The 20,269-nt window shown below is 37.2% G+C and overlaps 1 protein-coding gene across 2 annotated transcripts in view; it reads left to right on the top strand.

Annotated features, from left to right (window-relative positions):
- The first annotated feature begins 8,192 nt into the window (after positions 1 to 8,192).
- Positions 8,193 to 20,269, top strand: part of LOC149532471 (synaptotagmin-5-like) — a 93,701-nt gene continuing 81,624 nt past the window's right edge. The window contains exon 1 of one of the 2 annotated variants that reach the window (XM_089806018.1): positions 8,193 to 8,306. In XM_089806018.1, coding sequence (XP_089662144.1) covers positions 8,271 to 8,306 — 36 coding nt within the window. In that variant the 5' untranslated portion in view covers positions 8,193 to 8,270. Of the gene's footprint in view, positions 8,307 to 8,966; positions 9,196 to 20,269 lie in introns of those variants that run through there. The other variant, XM_089806017.1, reaches the window with a different exon arrangement.

Here is a 20,269-nt window from a genome sequence, read left to right as displayed (position 1 = left end):
GGTGTTGCAACAAGTTCAAGGTCATCTTGAAAATTTGATCTAACCTAAAGTAATGTTCCTTTAAATGTCACCAAGTCTTGGACATTGAAAATAGGGGATATGCCAAAATTTGAAGGTAGTTCCACCTTATAGGCATTTGCTCCACACTTTGCCAAGATTTTGCAAGGCCCTACCATCTTCATTTGTAGCTTGATAGGAACACCTTTTTGAAGCCTTTCTTTATTCAAATGAACCATTTCATAGTCCCCAACAAAAAACTAAATATCCTTTCTATTTTCATTCACTTTGGCCTTGAGCTTTTTAGTGCTAGCTTGGATGGTTTGCTTGACTTGCTCTTGAATCTCCTTCATGGTTCAAACAAAGTCTTCAGCTTGACCACTTCACTAATCCATATCTCCAAGATATCTTAGTTCAAATACACCCCTTGGACACATTCCATAAACTATCTCAAAAGGACTCTTTCTAGTGGTCCTATTCCTACTATCATTATAGGCATATTCTGCTTGTGAAATGGTAGCATCACAACTTTGACCATATTCCTTAGTTAGGCACCTTAGAAGGTTTCCTAAGGTCTTATTAACTACTTTAGTTTGATCATCAATTTGGGGATGGTAAGCTAAACCAAAAGACATATTTGTGCCAAGCTTTCTCCATAGGGTTTTCCAAAAATGGCTCATAAACTTAAAATCCCTATCTAACACAATGCTTAATGGGAGTCCATGAATCCTTGCAACCTCCTTGAAAAATAGATGGGCAACATGAGTTGCATCATTAGTTGTCCTACATGGAATGAAATGCCCCATTTTGCCAAACCTATCAACAAAAACATAAATGCTATCATACCCTTGCTTGGTTTTTGGTAAACCCACAATAAAATCCATACCAACACAATCCCATGGCCTGTTTGGAATTGGTAAAGGCTGATATAGACCTAGATTTCTTATTCCTACTTTGAATTTCATGCATAACACACACTGCTCTACATATTTGGTTATATTCCTTGCTAATATTGGCCAATAACAGAACCTTTGCACTAGTTCTATGGCTTTGTTGACACCAAAATGTCCACTTTGCTTGCCATTATGCTTCTCCTGTATTAGGTTCTCTCTCATGGAACCCCTTGGTACACACAATTGGTTACCCTTGAATAGCAACCCATTTTGCAAGGTATATTCTGAAAATTTGCTATGAAAATGATTCTCAAAATCATTGCATACCTTTTAAGCTTCAGCAAAGTCCTCATCTTCTTTGTAAATATTATGAAAACTCTCTATTCCAATGCTTTGGAGCTGAATCTCTTGGGCTATCATGATTCTTCTACTTAGTGCATCTGCTACTTTGTTTAATTGTCCCTTTTTGTGCTTGATTTTGAAGGTAAAGGCCCACAAGTACACCATCCGCTTCAAGTGTTTGTTTCTTAGCTTCTCTTGAGTGTTGATGTAGCTAAGAGCTTCATTATCTGTAAACACACAAAATTCTTTGGACAAAAAATAATGTCTCCACTTCCTAAGACACTGAACTAAGGCATAGAGATAGAAGTCACAGGATGAATACTTCTTCTTGGACTCATTAAGTTTCTCACTATAAAAAGGTACTGGCCTACCTTCTTGACTCAAAACCCCATCTACTTCTAAGCCACTTGCATCACATTCTAAGGCAAACAATTTCTCAAAGCTAGGAAATTGTAGGATAGGTTGAGCAACTACATGTTTCTTCAACATTTCAAATGACTTTTCAACTTCTAAAGTCCACTTAAACTTAGAGTTAACTCCACCCTTTATAGTATCAAGCAAAGTTGCACAAATACCACTGAAATTCCTAATGAATTTCTTATAGAATTGAGACAAACCATGGAAACTTCTTACCTCAGTAGATGTGGTAGGTGTTGGCCAATCTAGTATAGTAGCAACCTTCTCCTTGTTCATCTTTAATGTGCATTGAGACGCCACAAAACCTAGGCACACAAGTTCCTCCTTGAAGAAATCACACTTCTCAAGGTTGATGGCTAGCTTTTCTTCATGAAGTCTTTTCAAAATTGCCTCAACATGCTTTATATGCTCTTCTCTAGTCTTGTTGAAGATAAGTATATCATCTAGATATACAACTGTAAAATTGCCTGTGAAGTCCTTGAGAACTTCATTCATGAGCCTCATGAATGTGCTAGGAGCATGGAAAGACCAAATGACATTACAAGCCATTCATAAAGACCATCAATAGTCCTAAATGTTATTTTATATTCATCTCCCTCCTTTATCCTTATTTGGTGATAACCACTCTTCAAGTCCAACTTAGTAAAATATTTAGCCCCTCTAAGACAATCCATAAGGTTTTTAATCCTAGGTATGGGAAACCTATATCTGATTGTAATCCTATTGATGGCTCTTATATTTGTACATAATCTCATTTTCCCCCTTTCTTAGATACCAACACAACAAGAACTGCACATGGGCTTATGCTCTTTTGTATCAAACCTTGATCCATCAATTCTTGGACTTGTCTTGCCACTTCTAGGTTCTAATATGGAGTGAGATTGTATGCTACTTTATTGGGAAAGGAAGCACCTAGAACAAAATCAATTTGATGACTTATAACTCTCCTAGGAGGTAGAGTAGCTGGAATACCATCACTCACTATGTCCTTGTATTTTTACAGAAAGGTTTGGACTTCAATTGGTAAGGGTTCCTTGGATGCATTTTCTTTTGCTTCAGACTTCAACACTATTGCAAAACTTTGAGATTCCTCATCCTTGAGGTCTTTGACAAATTCCTTTCCACTACAAAACAACACACTAGGCATTTTGGCTTGGGTTTCCTCCCTTCTAGCAATAACAAAATTTTAAAGGTCTTACATCCCTTTTTGAAAGTAATGGCATTAACTCTTCCATCATACACAACCTCCCTATCAAATTGCCAAGGCCTACCTAGCAAAAGATGGAAAGCATCCATAGGCAAAACATCACACAACAATCTATCTCTGTATCCTTCTATGGAAAACCCACCGAAGCTTACTCATTCACTAAGAGGATTTGTCCCTTGTTAAGCCAAGTAACCTTGTAAGGGTCATCATGAGGTATCTTCTACAATTTTAGTTTAGTAATATCCTCCTTTGATATTACATTATCAGTAGACCCTGAATCCACCACTACTTTGCATACTTTTCCTAGGATTTTGCATTTTATCCTAAACAATGCCCTTCTATGTTTAGGTTCATTAGGAGATGGTTGTTTGATAAGCACTCTCCTAAACATGAGATTCTCACCTTTTTCAGATTCAATGTGGTCCGCATTTGATTTTTTGCTACAATCCTCTTACACATATGTCATTCTTTTGTCTTAGTTTGAAGAAGAAGGCTTGTCTAGGCATCTATAGGCTGGATGACCTAACTGTCCACAATTATAACATTTCATACTTGCAAAGTATGAGTTGGATATGCCTGATCCTCTCCCCTTGTTAGATCCCCCTTGATTGCCTCTCCCTCTATTGTAACCACCTCTTGAAGAGTTGTCACTAGTTTGCTCTATGAGCTTGCTCTCACCTTGATTCTTTTGCTCACTACCTCTACCTTGGTAGCCTCCTCTGTGTCCTCTTTAATTTCTACCCTTACCTCTATCCTTAAAGTTGGAATCCCCTTTCCTCATGTTCTTTTCTTCCACCTTTAGAGCTAGCCGATGACAACTTTGAACTGTGGTAGCTACCAACAAACTGAGCTCCTCTTGGATATTCTACGTCAAACCACCTAGATATCTTGCCACTTTGATTAGCTCATCTTCTTGTTGTTTGGATCTTAGACATAACCTTTGAAATTCCTTAGTATAAGAGGTTACATCTAGGTCTTTTTGCTTAAGTCCTTTCCTTCTCTTGTGGAGCTAGATCTCAAAGTCTTCAGGTAGGAAGTTCTCCTTCACTTTAGTGACCATAGCCTTCCAATTTGCTATAGGTGTCTTACCCTTGTTGATTCTTTCATCTTATAGATATTTCCACCATGTCAATGCTAAACCTCTAAGCCTTGACTTAGCCACCTTGAACTTTTATGCCTCTGATACCTCCTCACACTCAAAATGGTTCTCCATGGCATCTATCTAGTCCATGATTGCATCTATGTCCATCTTTCCACTAAAAAGTGGAACACATTCCAAAGATTTTCCTCCTAGGGATTTGATAGCCTTCAAGAAGGGCTCTTCATTCAAAATAGGGTCAAGTTCAGGGACTACAACCTCCTTTGCTACCTCTTTACCCTTCACATACTCCTATTCTTCCTTCCTCCTGGCTGCTTCAACAAATGCATCCAGTTTCACCTTCACCTTTGCTAGGGATTCTTCAAGAACTATTCTTCTCCCTTTGTTCATCAACTTCCTTAGCTACCTTTGCATTAGTCACCATGCTAGTTTCACCTATTGACTCTCTAGTAGCTACAAGCATCCACCACCTATTACCAAATTTTTAACCTGCTTTGATACCAGTCTAATGTGACAACCAATCTTGCTCACAAACCCTAAGCTCTTTAGGGTCTTCTTAGGTCTTTCAGATCACCAAAATAGGGTTTCTAACACATGCTATGATACTAAGGAATCCATCAAGTAGATCCCACTCCTTCAACTAGTGCACATCAACTAGTTAGTTTAAGCTTGCCCATGAACTCTCTATAACAAACATAACCCCAATGCTAATTAGATCTCCCATATGATGAAATGGACACCTAGGTATGCCTTAGGTCACTCAACAAGATGCCAAACCCAAAATAATAACAAAACCCTAATTGAGTTGTAATCCACAAGTCAAATTGTACTCAAGTGCTTGGAAAAAGGCTACAAGGATTAGCCCTCAAAATGCACAAAAATTGAGATATTTTGCAAAAACCCTTAACAAGTGCCCAAACAAACTAGCAATCCAAATACTTTTTTCAAAAATCTTGGAGATTTTGAGTCACCAACTTGTTCGTACAACCAGGCACATTTTTAGCCTATAAATAAGAGTTTTAAGGGTTTTGGTGATGTTTGCCTTAAAAACTTGGTTTTCCACCTCATTAGGACTTCTCCTCTAGAGTAGGGTTAGCCTACATCTCCTTCTCACTCACCATGTGCTTGGATTGATGTCTCTGTACTCTCAATCCACTCCACAACTCATTTACTAATCTGTGATCCCTAACCAAACATGTATGGCTTGCCTAGGGCATCACTCTCAAACCCAATTTTGTGCATTCCAAGGGCCCTCCATTAGTGTGCATGAAGTACATGGATTCTAGTTCCAAATCCCAAAGAACTATACAAATCCAATGGTAGGAAGTGGCCCTAAGACTCCGTTTTCCACATACAACCTTGTTCAAACCAACATGTTGGTGAACTACAACAGATTTATTTACCACACACAAAATTGAATGAAAAGTACAACCAAATGCTTGACAGAGATTCTAAACAACCTAAAGAAACTTATCCAACACCAAATGTATTGCATCTAATCCATATAGAACAAAGAACACACAAAAACAATAATTGTTGTAGTGAAATGTTGTAGCACAGTTCGTACACTGCAATAACTTACTTCTCCAACCTGTTGAAAAGGTTGAGTTTGGCCTTATATAGACTTGGCATGACCGAACCCAACTACCTTAAGCTGTTGAAGAGCTCCAACAAAGAAGTTGCTCAATTTGTAAGAAAATTGCAAAAGTTGAGCAATTTTTGCAATTTTTTGCTTTTGCTTCCCAAACTTGCTCCACTTGCTATCAAACTTTGCAAAAGGCCTTAGATAGGTACAAAACAACTAATAAGGACCTTAAAACACTTACTTGCCCTATTTAGCCCTCAAAACCCAAAAAACTATATTGAGCCAAATGATCAATTTTTGAACAACTAGGAGCATATTGCATTTTGAGGCTCTTTTAACCTATCTAATCTCACCTTAGGACCAAGTTGGTCTCCTTATTGATCTAGTGATGTGGCTAGCATCACTACAACCCAAAACATTAAAAAAGCTATAGGTCTACCCTTAGCCTACCTAGGTGCTCCTGCACTAGTTGTTTGGAATTTTTGCTATCTCCTCAAAGAGTCTGGAGCTCTTGGCCTTCTTTCCGCACATAAGCAAGGGCTCACTCTTTGTGCTAAGTGGATTATCTATGCTCTCACTGGTGATGAAGCTTGGAAAGTGTTGGTTCAACATTGTATCTCTTTTTGGATTCCCTGTTAACATGTCTGTGTGGAAGGGGATTGGTCTTCAGACCCTTCTCATCATGTGGGAACCTATTCATATCCAAGGCTCTTTTGTTATCAAGAGCATTTAGAAAGCTTAGGAAGCTGTGAAGCCTTGGATTTGCTAGGATGGTGATGGGTTTCGTGATGAGCTTTCTTTGAATCAACATAACCTTTGGTGGTCCCCGTTGTTTTCCATTCAAGGTGTTCCTCTAGCCAAGACTCAAGGCGCCAGTGCTCTGCATTTTTTCAAATGTGACATCAAGGCTCCTAAGGACCTTTTTTTCCAGGATCTCTATGATTCTTAGATCTTGGGAGGATATGCAGGTCCAGTTCTGTCTTGCTCGTTTACATCGACGGACTTTTATCTTCTGCTCTTTGCCATTCCACCTCATTTGATTCATAAGGCAGGCATCCCATCTATGTGACCTTGGTGGAAAGATTGGAAGTGGTATCTTGCTACACCCTTCACCAGTTACAAGCCCAACTTAGGATATTGCTAGCTTTCTCCCCATCTCCTTATGGTGGATACTCTCAACCAGCAATGACATCTTTTGTCTTCTCCTTATCTTTGGAGGGTGCGATTTAATACTATTTGGAGTGTTATTATTGAGCTAAAGATTGCCCATTTTTCCTTGTGCCTACTATTTCAAGGGTTTCCCCTTGGGCCACGGCTCAAGCATATTGGTGTTCTGAATCCTCAATGTCCTTTTTGTGGGCATCTTGAGTCATTTTTGCATATTTTTTGGTTTTGTAGGTGTGCTCAGAATTATTGGCAATGGATACCTGATTTTTTCAAGCCTTTTAGGCCAGAACCCTTTTTCTTGGCACATGATTGTGCTGGGTGATTCCCCCAAGATTCCTAAGAATTTTGCTCAGATTTAGCATACCTTCAGGATGGAGATTTTGTTTACTTTGTGGAAGGATAGGAATATTGTTCTTTTCACTCACAACTTTCTTGATATCAATGTTACTATGTACACTAAAGCATGCATTTATAATAATGGCATGTTGCAGATTCAGGTCCAAGCCAACAAGGTGGTGCTAGAGGTGGCCCACCTTTAGGAATTGCTTAATCATTGGGGTAACACGCTTTGCACGATTGCCAGAGTTCTTCTTGACTCCTCAACTGACCACACTTTGCCCCGGGGCCGTCATTGAGGTTATGGTTCTTCTACTCACTGCTCGCATACATTGAGCTTGTAAGCTCCCCACCACCGCTCTCCTAGTGGTGGAGTTGCTAGTTGGCGATGCCGCTCGACTTCTTCTCGCCGTGGCTTTGGCTGGTCCCCAATGCTTGTGGTCCCCCCTCTTGTCGCTCATCCTGGCTCTAGTGGCTCCAAGTGGTCTTTCCCCTACTTGGATCTAGCTATTTCTTCGCCACGGGCGAAGGAGAAAGATTAAAAAAAAGTTGATGATGATGACATTGCTGATGGCTAGACTATTCCTAGTCCTCCTGCCAATCCTAGGGATTCCCAGGGTTATAATGATCGCAATGATCCACCTCCCTTGACTAACACTACTCTGACAGCTTGAGGGAGTTGCTTATATGTTTTTCTGATGACTAGTTGTTGATTTCGAGTTCGGCCATGTGAACTCTTGTGGGGTGATCTCGTATCCCTTGACCCCTTTTTTGTGAATTTGTAACTAGTATATTAATTTATTAATATAAAGGCACTATTCATCAAAATAATGAAGAGATTTTTCTAAATCACATTGATTTTTCTGGAAAGATGAAAGAAATATAGTTTCTAATAACTAAATGAAAACTTTTAGAAAGTTTCAGAGTAAATTTATTATATTTTTATCAGCAATAAATTATTTTTCATATTGCCCCTACTAATGAGAATTAAGATAAATCATATTTTAAAATTATAAAAAATAAATAGTAATATTCAACTATTGTATTTTGATTTTGATGTGTTAAAATTTAATCTTTTTTGGATTGATTCTTTGTCAAATAGCTAAATTGGAACTCACCGGTTGAAGGCAGGAACTAATAAACTTGTGTAGAGGACTGTGTATACGCATTACAAGCTTTCGGGAATGAGTACAGTCAATACATCGTTCAGTTATTCGAGCTCCTTCGATGAAAATCTCTCCAATTCCGTACGACAGTACGCACGTATGTCCTTTATAGCGAAGCCTTTAAGCCCAGTGGTTGTATTGAAAACTTAAAAATTATTAAGAAGCAAGGTTGTTTTGTTAATGACGAGGGAGGCCTGCAAATTTGCGACACTCAAAGGTTAATGCCATTTCTCTACATTCTTCGTTCTTTTCGCTTAACATCATTCCTTTAAAGCTGGTACATATGTTCTTTTGCTTACTCCTGCTTGTTTTTTTCCCGAGTTCTCTTCAAGCTCCAACACTGTAATTGCTTGGATCTTTTCAAGAGGGAAGCGAAGAATTCACAAAATTTATTTATTATAATCAACAGTAGGAGAACCAGTGATTATAACGAAGAAACATTTTGTTAAATTCGCGGCCTTTACGTTGTTGAAAAGACCGCAGCTTTTGTACTGACGTAAGAAAAAATACTTTACGATATTCGAACATATCTGGTGATTGCAGTAAATTATTTCAGAAGTTGGTCATGCCGGCTTCGAATTGTCCGTCAGTATTTCGTCGTGAGCTAAAGATTGAATTGTAGCAACTCAACTTTTGTATTCTTTAATTATCGTTCTCCCGAACGATCTCAGGGACTCAAACAGAGGGCTTGCCTTGAATAGAAGTGAACATTTAACGTAAACACGATTTCAAAGAAAGTGAACATTTGTGCGAAACATGACTGCAATTTCAAAGAGACTATGTCCAGATCTAAGTCTAATTTTTTTAATGTAGCAGCTTTCTTCGTTATGTACGAGTTTGAAGTGTAAAAAAATTTGAGTATTACAGTTGAGAAAGCGGTAATGGGGTTTATTTGGGGTTTTATGGTTGGAATTTTATGTGGAATAGGTCTGGTTGTCGCGTTTGTTAATGCAGAGGACTACCGAGGTAAACAACGCAGGCAACTGGTATGTTTATCTCTGCTCCTCTTTTTTTCTCTAGGATTTATTTTATTTAGAATGGTTTCATATAGACCTATTATTTAGTTTAGGTAATTTGTTGCCACTCCAACGAACTTGCCAGGACGTTGCTTCATCTCTAGAATTGAGCTGGCATGCGATTTATTTTAGATGACTTAACAGTCCTAAGTGAAGAGGATTGAATAACGAAGGTGAAAACAGCAGATGAATTAAAAGTAGACAAGATACCAGAAAGTGCCTCGCAACCTGCCGTGGGAGAGATGGGATTATTATCCTTATCTTGCAGATGCTCATCGCTGTGTGTAGGATCGATTTGCTTGTGATTCTTGTTTTCATTTGGAATAGTCCCCTGTTCTGACATAAACTGCTGCCTATTAGCTTCCTCAAATTGTCCACTTTCTTCACCGTAATCTGTGTCATTAGTAGAATTAGATGGAGGAAACAAAACAGAGGTGGGAGTATATGAAATAGTATTGGGAACTTCCTGTAAGTTAGTTCAAAAATTCCTTTTTGTTGACTGATTGTGAATTGCAGAAATTGGCATATATTCTTTCTCTGATATTGCTTGTTTGCAAAGCTGGAAACATTTTCTCATTGAAAACGGTGTCTCTACTTCGAGTAACCTTCTTTGCCACTGGATCCCAAATTCTGAATCCTTATTGCTCCTTCCCATAACCAATGAAAATTTCCTTTTGTGATTTAAAATCCAGCCTAGTTCTCTTTTCTTTGGGAACATGTAAATATGCTTCACACCCAAATACCCGAATATGTGAGTATGAAATCCTCTTTCCCTGCTGTTCCTCTTCCGGAATTCCAAAATCCAACTGTGATGAAGGACTCTGTTTAATAATATACACAGTTGTATCACAAGCTTCAGCTCAGAATTCTTTGCCTAGACCAGCATTTGAAAGCATATCCAAACTTTCTCAAGTATGGTTCTGTTGAAGCTTTCTGCTGCCCCATTTTTTTGAGGGGTGGTGGGAAAAACTTTTACCCTTCGAATACCATTATCTGCACAAAAAAGTTATCAAACTTCAAGGAACAAAATTCACCTCCTTTATCCATTTTCAAGCATTTAATTTTGTAACTTCTTTGGAAAACACTTAAGATTTCCTAGCCATCATATAAATCCAGAGTTTCCAAGTACAATCATCAAGGAAAGTAACAAAATAACTTGCACCTCCTAAAGAAGTTAGCTCAGTAGGACGAAAAACATTTGAATGCACTAGTTCCAATGGTCTAGTCATCATGTCATACCGATCCTTCAAGAAGCTGACCCGCCTTTGCTTGCCATAGAGACACTGTTTGTAAAACTCCAAGGTTGCTGATTGAAGACCTGGAAGTTGATCGCTTTTGAGCATAACCTCAAGTTTGAGCATAACCTCAAGTCCTTTCTTACTTTAGCCTTTGATGCCAAAGTGCCATATTGCTGCCCACAACAGCCATAGCAGCACCTACTTCAGTAGGTCTTTCAAAAAGATATAAACTACCAACTTTATTGCCCTTGGCAATAATCATGAAACCTTTTAGTGACTTTTCAAGAATCCGGAAGAAAGAAGGGATGGATGAAATTAGACTCTATTTGGGAACATGGCAAGTATCCTTTAGCACCCATTGGCCCCCTCCTTCTAGCTGCAACATAAATATCACCTTTACCAACTATCTCACAAGATTTGTTATCTCCAAGAAATACTTCTCCAAATTTCCCTTCATGATAGTTTGTAAAACACTCCGTACAAGAGGTGGCATGAAAAGAGGCTCCGGAATCTAACACCCACGAATCTGAAGTGGTGTCGGTTGTTGAAAGGATTGAAATACTATCCTCCTTTTCATAGTTTGTATTACCTTCACTATTTGGCAACTTTTCTTGTGCCTTCTTGTAAGCTCGTCAATTTCACTTTGAGTGACCAACCTTACCACAAAACCAACATTCTCCATTTCTACCTCTTGACATTGATCTATTAGCTGATTTAGATCTCCTTTGATTATGATTATTAACTCTACAATGACTTCTTCCCCTAGTTTTGGTGTTGACCATGGTAAGAGCATCACCGGAAGAAGTCTCTTGGTTTCTTGTTCTCATATCTTCACTCAAAAGAATGGAACCTACATTACCAAAAACCAGTTTACTTTTGGCTGAAACTGAAGTACTGATTGCTATCACCACACCATTCCAACTGGTTGGTAGCAAGCATTATGATAGAATGACTTTGTTCTCATCGTCTTGAGTCATCCCCATTGAATTTGCTTGGTGGACAAGAGTGTTGAACTCGTTGAGGTGACTAGACATAATTCCTCCTTCCTTCATGTTGAGATTATATAATTTCTTCATAATAAAAACTTTGTTCGCAGCTGATGCCATGGCATGCATGGCTGCAAGCTTGTCCCATACCGCCTTTGTGGACTTTTCATTTATCATATTGAAGAGGACATTATTTGAGAGCCCAAATTTAATAGATGTTTTTGCCTTCTTGTCCAACTGTTCCCAATCTTCATCCTTCATTGACATTGGTTTCTTTGTCTTCCCTTCTAGTGCAAGAGCAAGATCTTGCTTAATTAATAACGATTCCATCTGCACCTTCCAAAGGCTGAAATTCTGGCCTGTGAATTTCTCTACTTTCGCATCCTCCATTGTTCTGGAAATTCAGCATGGATTTCCAACCGGCATAACTTATGCTCAGAGACCAATTGAAGAGGATTGAATAACGAAATTGAAAACATCAGATGAGTTAAAAGTAGACAAGAGAAAACACAATTAAATGAGACACCAGATTTATTGCGGTTCACCACAATTTGTAGCTACGTCCACACTGAGCAGAGTATTGTATTCATTAAAAAAAGTTGATTACAAATGATACAGGAACAGCATATCTAAAGACTCCAATCACATAATATAATGAAGAGTCTTAAAATCCAAGAGACACATAATTGGAGGGAAGAAATATTCTGACTGTTGGTCTTCACACTAACACTAAGCTAATTTGTGGCCACACAATAGAACACCGCAGAGGCCTAGAAAACACTGTTTGAATTCATATGTTTTATTTGCTTTTGCGAAATAATCAGACACCATGGAACTTGTATGTGTTATGGTGAAGACTGCACCCATTTCATTTTTAGCACCTGGTTGATTTAAAATTGTATTTGAGACAATCAAACTGCCCGTTTTGGATGCATACATTTTAGCAAAGTAGCAACGGATTTATATTAGTATACTTGACGTCTTTGCCAGAGTACTCATTGGTGCATACCAACTTATACTTTGCACGGTTTTAAAGAGGTAAAACTCAAAGCTAGTAGTGCACCATTCCCTGCAATACAGTTTGCATTTATTGGGTTATTTAAGCCAGGGAAAACCATGAAGATGTGCATGATCAATGCATGCGCTGGTGCTGGATATCTTCTTATTGTTTCAGTTTTTAGCTTTATTTTTTTTTCATTATAAAATTACAGATCTACTTAGCTTTTAGTTCTGGCTTTTTGCTTTTCTATCCTTCGTATTGCATAATAAACACTGCTTGTATCCTCTGTATTATAACACAGTTCAGTGTTGGGCAGATATGCTCTTCACTTTTTCAGTCTAATGTTAGAGCTGTTTTTGAAATCTTAATCTTTCAATTGGTATCAAAGTAGGTTACACAGACTTTTATTGTGCATGTAGCAAGCTCAAGGAAATATTTATCTGCACATGGCTAATGGCAATTATTTACCATTTTGGCTTCTATTATTTACATGAGACAACTATGATTGTTTGAGTATAAAAATGAAGACTCTATTATTATCCAAAGAACTTTGGGAAGTAGTGGAAGTGGGATACACAAGACCTATAAATAAGAATGCTTTGAATGCATTGATACCAAATCAACGAAATCAGTTGAAAGAAGATAGAAAGAAAGACTACAAAACTCTTTTCTCCATCGGTGTTAAAATTTTCCCTCATATTGCTAGTGTGAGTCCCATTAGCGCTGGTAAAGGGACCTTAATGCATGAGAGTGGAATTTTCTCTTATATAGCTGGTATGGTATGGGTTTCATGGGTACACTATTAAAAGGCTTTGCAAATTGCATATTGAGGTACATGCAAAATTAGATTGGTAAGACTTAAAACTTTTTAAATAGTTCTTGAAAATTTAAAGATGACAAAAAGTGAGTCCATTCAAGGGAATTTGTAACAAAACTGAAAATTGTAGGAAAAATTCTTATATCTCTTTGTTCTAAGTTTGATCCAATGGCGATAGCCATCAGAGAAAAGAAACTACACGCTTAAAGTGAGACTTTGACACCCAAGCAAAATGTCTGTACCTCAATACAGTGTCCACATCTAGGAAGTTTGCAAGTGTTGCACATATTGGATCATTATGCCATAGAAAAGAGGTCACAACAGCAATAGAAAACCACATGTCCTCCAAATATCAATAAAGTGGCCATAAATCAAAGTATCCATGCCCCGAAAGCTTCTCTACACATCTGAGGCAAAGCAAAGTACTCACAACTTGAACCTCACTGGAATATGAATTGCCACACACTGGAAATACTGTCTTCAAGGAGTCTCCCATAATACGGCTGGGAGGCTATAGCAAATGCCACGCCCTTTGCCAAGATCTCTATGGCCCATGAGCAGAAGTCCACACTAATTAGAAAACAACAGAGCCGCTGATATTTATTCCTGCATACTAGGAATCACCTCATGCCATAGAGATATTAGTTCTGCCCCGACTGTATTCATGTTCAATAGGTAGAATAAAATGGCTAGGAAGGAGGAATCCTATCTCCAAGGAAGGTTGTACTGGCTCGAATTGACTAAGATATGTAATGAAATATTCAAAATGCAACCTTTGGTGCCAACACTATCTTCAGGAATATGTTTGACTAGTCTCTGTGATAAATAGTTTATGTAAACTTTCCACTCTTTTACTGGATCTTTGAGTACTACCCAAAGTTCCCAATTAGTCTGCATGCTTTTTCATCAAGACTGAACGGCTGCACACAATATTTTATTTGCAATACATTGAATTGTACTTATTCCTTCATGCAGTGTGCCCAAAAAGCATTGGAAAAAGCTTACGCCAAATGCAAATATATATGCCTCTTTTAGTTTATTAAACCCATGTGGCTATTGTTGATGCTAGAGGATTGCTGCAAATGAAATAATACTACCTGTGATTTCTGTATATTTCAAATGCAGCAAATGCTCTTGCATTTATATTTGGAAATGAGGTAGAGAGAGAGACATGTCCCTTCATGGGACATGTCTATTCATTAAGGTGAACTTAATATAATAATTATAATTACTTATGTAACCATATATATAATATTAATTTCTCCGAATAATATTTTAGATATATATACGTATATATATGTATGTAAATATGTATATATATACACTTCTCACATGAGATGTGTATATATCTTCAATAGGATTAGACATAAGCTACAAAACATTAACACTCCAGGGAGGATAAACACAAGATAGATATTACACCACTGGTTATATTAGGAATGACAAGTTATAAGGATATCTTTGACCAGAAGATATCCACCATTTTGATATCGCATTTGATATCATCAGTATTGGCCTCCAGAATATCAATATATGATATTCACCAAGTACTCAATAAGGTAATGGCCTACAGAATATCAACACATGATATTCACCAAATACCTATCATATATCTATAGAAACAACTCTTAGACCATCAAGTGAATGACATATAACACTTAGTTGTTGATTTATGTTACATCCCAAATTTTGACCTAATTTTAAATCTATTTATAGCCATTAGATTAAATGGATTTTCTTTCATAATCATGTGAAGAAGGTAGTTAAATATATCCGTTGTATTCATTATGTTAATTGTTTAATGAAGATAGTCGTTATCCATTATTTGTCATGTGATGTTTAACAATTGCTTGATTTTGGAATTATGGTTAATAAGTAAATTCTTTAGCTATATTAAATTTTATTATGAAATTATCGTGGAACTTGTTATTATTGTGGAAATATTGCATGGGTGATTGCAAAAGAAGATGAAGGGGAGAAGCATTGCTAAATAGGATCAACGGAATGAGACACTAGTTTAGTCCCATTATCAGGTTGATAGGTATGACTTTAAATTGCCTTGGTAAGAGTTTAGCGACTTGATCTTTAGGATACAATTGATGGACCCGCATGAGCTATTAAACAAACATTTTAAAACATAAATTAATTTAATTAAAAATAATACGTACCTCAAAGGTTTTTGATTGATCTTTCCACCACATTATTATAATATATACCTATGTACATATACATAGATATAAGAATAAAGTGACACCATAATATTATTTTTATAATAATATGATGCCACCTCACAAGTATATCTATGTGCAAGTAGATAGATATAAACTATAATTATTTTCGATTTATAACCTTCAAATGTTTTTTCATATTTATTAATTTTTCTTGCTAGAAACCGAATGAACACTTGGCATATTTATTTGGCGTCCAAAAGCCAAGACTCTTTCTTTTTATGTTACGGCTTCTTGGAAGCCAAAGAGACATATAACCTTGATATATCATGAGGTCGAGAGAGATGGAGGAGATATAACTCATCATCTAACTTCCTTCTCATCACCCCGACTTCCTTTTCTATCGACCAATCTCCATTCTTTTACCACTCGATACCTTTGTAGATACCATCCGATACCTCTGCATTATAAATATTGCCAATCTCTTTCACGTTCTACTTGGTATTTTTTTTTCTTTTCTAAAGACGTGATTATAATTCACATTGAGTTTGCACTTGGAGATCATTTTGAGGAAGAGCTAAATCATTAGTGTCTAGCAAGACTCCAATCTTTTCCAGTTTATACCAGGTTATGTGGTCAATCATATTCCAAGTATTGCTATAAATTTCATTATCAGTTGTTACTGCATTTCGATTACCACAGTAGTAAGCTACAGTTTATATTCATCATGCTTAAGTATCATCAGTTAGACCCTCTTTAAGAAGGAGTTGCTTATGATAAATAAAAGCCAAGTATCCATGACATGGAATCATAATTTATTTGTGCCATTGATATTTAGAATCAAATGATATTTTTTTGCAAGTCTTTAAGAACACATTTTTTTAATCACAGATTGTGATAAGTTGGAAACATATAATATTCATGAATTACTCGAGAATCAACGTACAGAGCCGAATGCTTTGAGATCCGAGCACTTAGGACTCATCGGCTGTATAGCCATGGAAAAGGTGAAGAGGTGAGATGGAATTTGCAATGACATGGAAATAAAAGTCAAATATGATACATTGAATCTAAATTAATTTCATTTAATGGCTCATGCTCGTCCATATTATTGTTCCCCTGTTGTCAAGTCAAGTGGTGGTGATCAGATCATTGAACTCATCAGAAAACCTTGGCCAAGGTCGTTTAAGGCATGTTTGCCATCTATGATCACTTGATGTTAGTAGAGCCAGTTATTTAGATGTGTCTGTCCATAACTGTGTAGACATTCTAAACACTAGAATGCTCAGAGGGCTGGGCTAAAAGTATCTCAAAACTAAAATGTATTTGCCAAGAACGGCATCTCTAAGGGTTTGCAATTAGTTAGTAATTACACTAACTATAACTATGCAATAAAACATTAATAAATGCTCCCAAGGAAGGTGCTGATCAGGTTAATAACTTAGAGTACTTTAACGGCCAATTCACTTAAGGATTTTCATGCTTTACCAGATTTGTTAGATCAAAGAAGTCAGATCAGAATGATTATGAGAGTTACTAATATATTTAACAACCCCAAACTATTGAAAATAAACAAAAAAGTAGTCTCACATTTGGCTATTTACTTTCGGCCTTCAAAAATAAGAAGTGTTGTGGAAATTATTAAAGTTTTCCAGCTAGTTTATTCGTAAGGCTAGAGGAGTGCAAGGGAGTTTATTGATTGTTGTCAATAAAATCTTTGGATATTGATAAGTCTATATTGACAATAAAGCCTTTCTATTAGTCTTGTCGTGAAAGCGCTGTGTGGGGGCGTACTGTTACAGAAATATTTAGGCATCTTTCACCATACAGAGTGTATTACAATGAAGAAGCAACTTGGGCAAATTAAATGGCTTCCTTGTATGCAGGTAGTGGTGGTTGTGACTATAATAGCAACAATGAATCCAAAATGAAACGTATTGGGCATTTTCCTTAGGACTAAGTACCGCATTGAACATTGCTCCTACTGATCTTGTGAATTATCGCCATCTACCTACACATTTGAGGAGTTAAACATATTTGCTGGAGAAGAACAAACATCTGGGTTATAGCATTAACTCTTTGGGCTTGGCTTCAACAACACTATTCATTCACATGAGCAATCATGGCTTCAGTCACTAAAAGAGGTTGCTTGTAGAGTTTTGCAGCAGCTGTTTCCTTCAACAGGCTTGCAACAGTAGCCATTTGGAAGAGAAACATATTTGGATTTTTTCTGGGAGTGTAACCTCAGTACATAGTGTTGGCAGACTTAATCATATGATGAACAGTCTCATGACTTGTAGTGTGTGCGCCTCACTCATTTATGTGTTTCTTGACTATAGTGTTGTGCTTTAGCCGTTGATGCATTTTCTGACTTGTTTTCATGTTGGATACGTTGGAAGGGGAGGTTGTCAGAACCATTTGGAATCTGCAAAGACCGACAAATATATTTGGCCAAGAAAAGTATTGGTCATGCTCCTCCTGCGATAGCAGTTTTGAGAAAACTGATACTAAAGGGGAAGCATAAGATTCTTGTGCCTAGTCTTCATTGAGCTGACAAGGACATCACCTGTTGCAAGCACTAAAGGCAAAGGATGCTTGTGTAAACAATCAATATAGAACTAAATCACATCGTGTAGTTGCTTTAAAATCATTTGTGGACTTATAAGATCAGAACCCATTATATATTGAAATGGAGATTTACAGAGATGACCCTGCTAACAATTATAATAGGGGAAATAACACAGTCTTCTAGTGCCATCTGTTTTTCAAAATTAACTATTGAAACTTCATTTTGGATGTGAAAGAATTCTTTCTAGAGCATTGCTACAGATTTTTTGAGATTTGGCCATTACACAGTTTACATTGGAATAACAATGGTTTTGAGAGGCACCAGAACAGCTGCAGAAACTTTCTATTTGGGATCTGACTTATAGTTCCATCTGTATTACTGCTGGACTGAAGTTTTAGACATCTGTTTCTGTTCATCTTGGCATGTGTATAAGTCTTGAAATACATGGTATGTTCATAATTGAGTTTCAAGCTTATCCTTGAGCACTATTACATTGCTAGACGCACAATCTTCGAGTTTGACTGCAACATGGGCATAAAGAAATATCTTTGTTTGTACCTGTATTAAGAGTGCTACTCAACGATGATCCTTTTGGAAAAAAATAGTTTCTAGACAGCTTATTACAGCTTGTTGGGCAGTTCAAAATTCTCAGTTCCAAATGGCATCGAAGGACATATCAGATTTGGCTAGAGTGCTTTACGAAACAGGTCACAAACTTGAGCTAGAATTTACAAGTAGGGAAAAGAGTCTCAATATATTGATTCAATTGGAAGGATGTTTAACCATGGTAGAGCAATCACCCCCAAATTTATTGCAAACAATTCTTGTTCCTACAGTGTCGAGGTTGAATCAACACAAGTGGTTGAATTATTCAGATAGGGAGATTAATTAATGGCGATTGTAAGAATTTTAACACCACAAGAACCTTATGAAGAAGATATCATGAAGGAGGCAGTACAACTCATTGTCGATAGTTTTCAAAATCTTGGGGAAAGCAGTTTTCCACAGAAGGGCTGCTACACTAAAATCATTTGCAGATATCAGATTATGCAATCTCATGCTTGACATGGGACTGTATGATTTAATACATACCATGTTTTATAATCTATTAGACACAATTAGGGACAAACACAATGCAAATGTTATTGCAACCATGGAAATCATTATGGTCATAACAATTATTGAGTGTGATGCTCATTTCCAGCCACTTCTACAAACGTTGTTAACAATTTCAAATAGAGAACAAAAGGCTTCAAAAGCTGCTTGTAAGTTGGTCAACAAGGTGCTCAAACAAGGTGAGCCAAAGATTGAGAAGTATAAACAACAACGGGCTGAAGAAGAATTAAGGGCAAGGGAATTACAGGTTGTATAATCTTAGAAAATGAGCAAGAGCCAAATGAGGAAAGAGCAAGAGCCAAATGAGGAAAGAGCAGATTTGTTTAAGAGGAGGGATCCAAGTAGGATGGAGAGAAGCGAAACTGAGAGTTGATGAAGCACTCCTTTGCATGAATGGATTGCTAAAACTGGTTGTCCACCTCCTATCAGTAATTTCCCCTATGGAGTCAATTTTGAGGCTGCCCCTCTAGTAGTGATTTTTGATAGCTTCTTTGGCCCTATCCATGGCTTCATAAAGATACTTTCTCCATTAGGCTTCTTTGAATAGCTTGAGTCTCGTCATGCTTGACTTACAAACATTTGCTTCAAAGTTGTCAAAGAAGTAATAGTACTTAGCAACATTAAGAAATTCGTTGTATATCTTGTGACTCCTGCTCTAACCTACTCCTTCCCTTGAGTGTGTTATCTCATCTAGCGAAGAATCCAAGGGTGATTGTAGATATATTTTGTAATCTTTCTTGCATCCTCTACAAATAGTCTCATTGTGCTCCAAAAGAAGGCCAAGGACATGCGTTGCACAAGGAGACCAAAAAAGTGTACTATATTTTTCTTGGAGGATTCTACTCGCTGCTACATATGTCGTTGCATTGCTAGTTATGGTTTGCACCACATTATTAAACTCCACCTCCACCACAAATTGCTCTAATATTAGAACCAAAGTATCATCTATCTTTACCTGTTTGGAGGCATCCAAAGATTTCAAAAGGAGAAGTTAATCCTTGTAAGAAACCAAAAAGTTGATGATGTTGCATTTTTTCATCCGTCCATCCATGTAAAAGAATGGTGCAACCAAATTGTTTCCATTATAATCTTTTCTCATCCACCACATCTTTGGCCCTAGAAATTGCATCTTTGAATACAGACCATGGGA

The sequence above is a fragment of the Cupressus sempervirens genome, chromosome 10 (assembly GCF_028749045.1).
Source record: "Cupressus sempervirens isolate cs-2001-9-10 chromosome 10, ASM2874904v1, whole genome shotgun sequence".
Lineage (NCBI taxonomy): Eukaryota > Viridiplantae > Streptophyta > Pinopsida > Cupressales > Cupressaceae > Cupressus > Cupressus sempervirens.
Note: the sequence above shows the minus strand (reverse complement) of the source record. Positions and strands in the feature narration are given on the sequence as shown.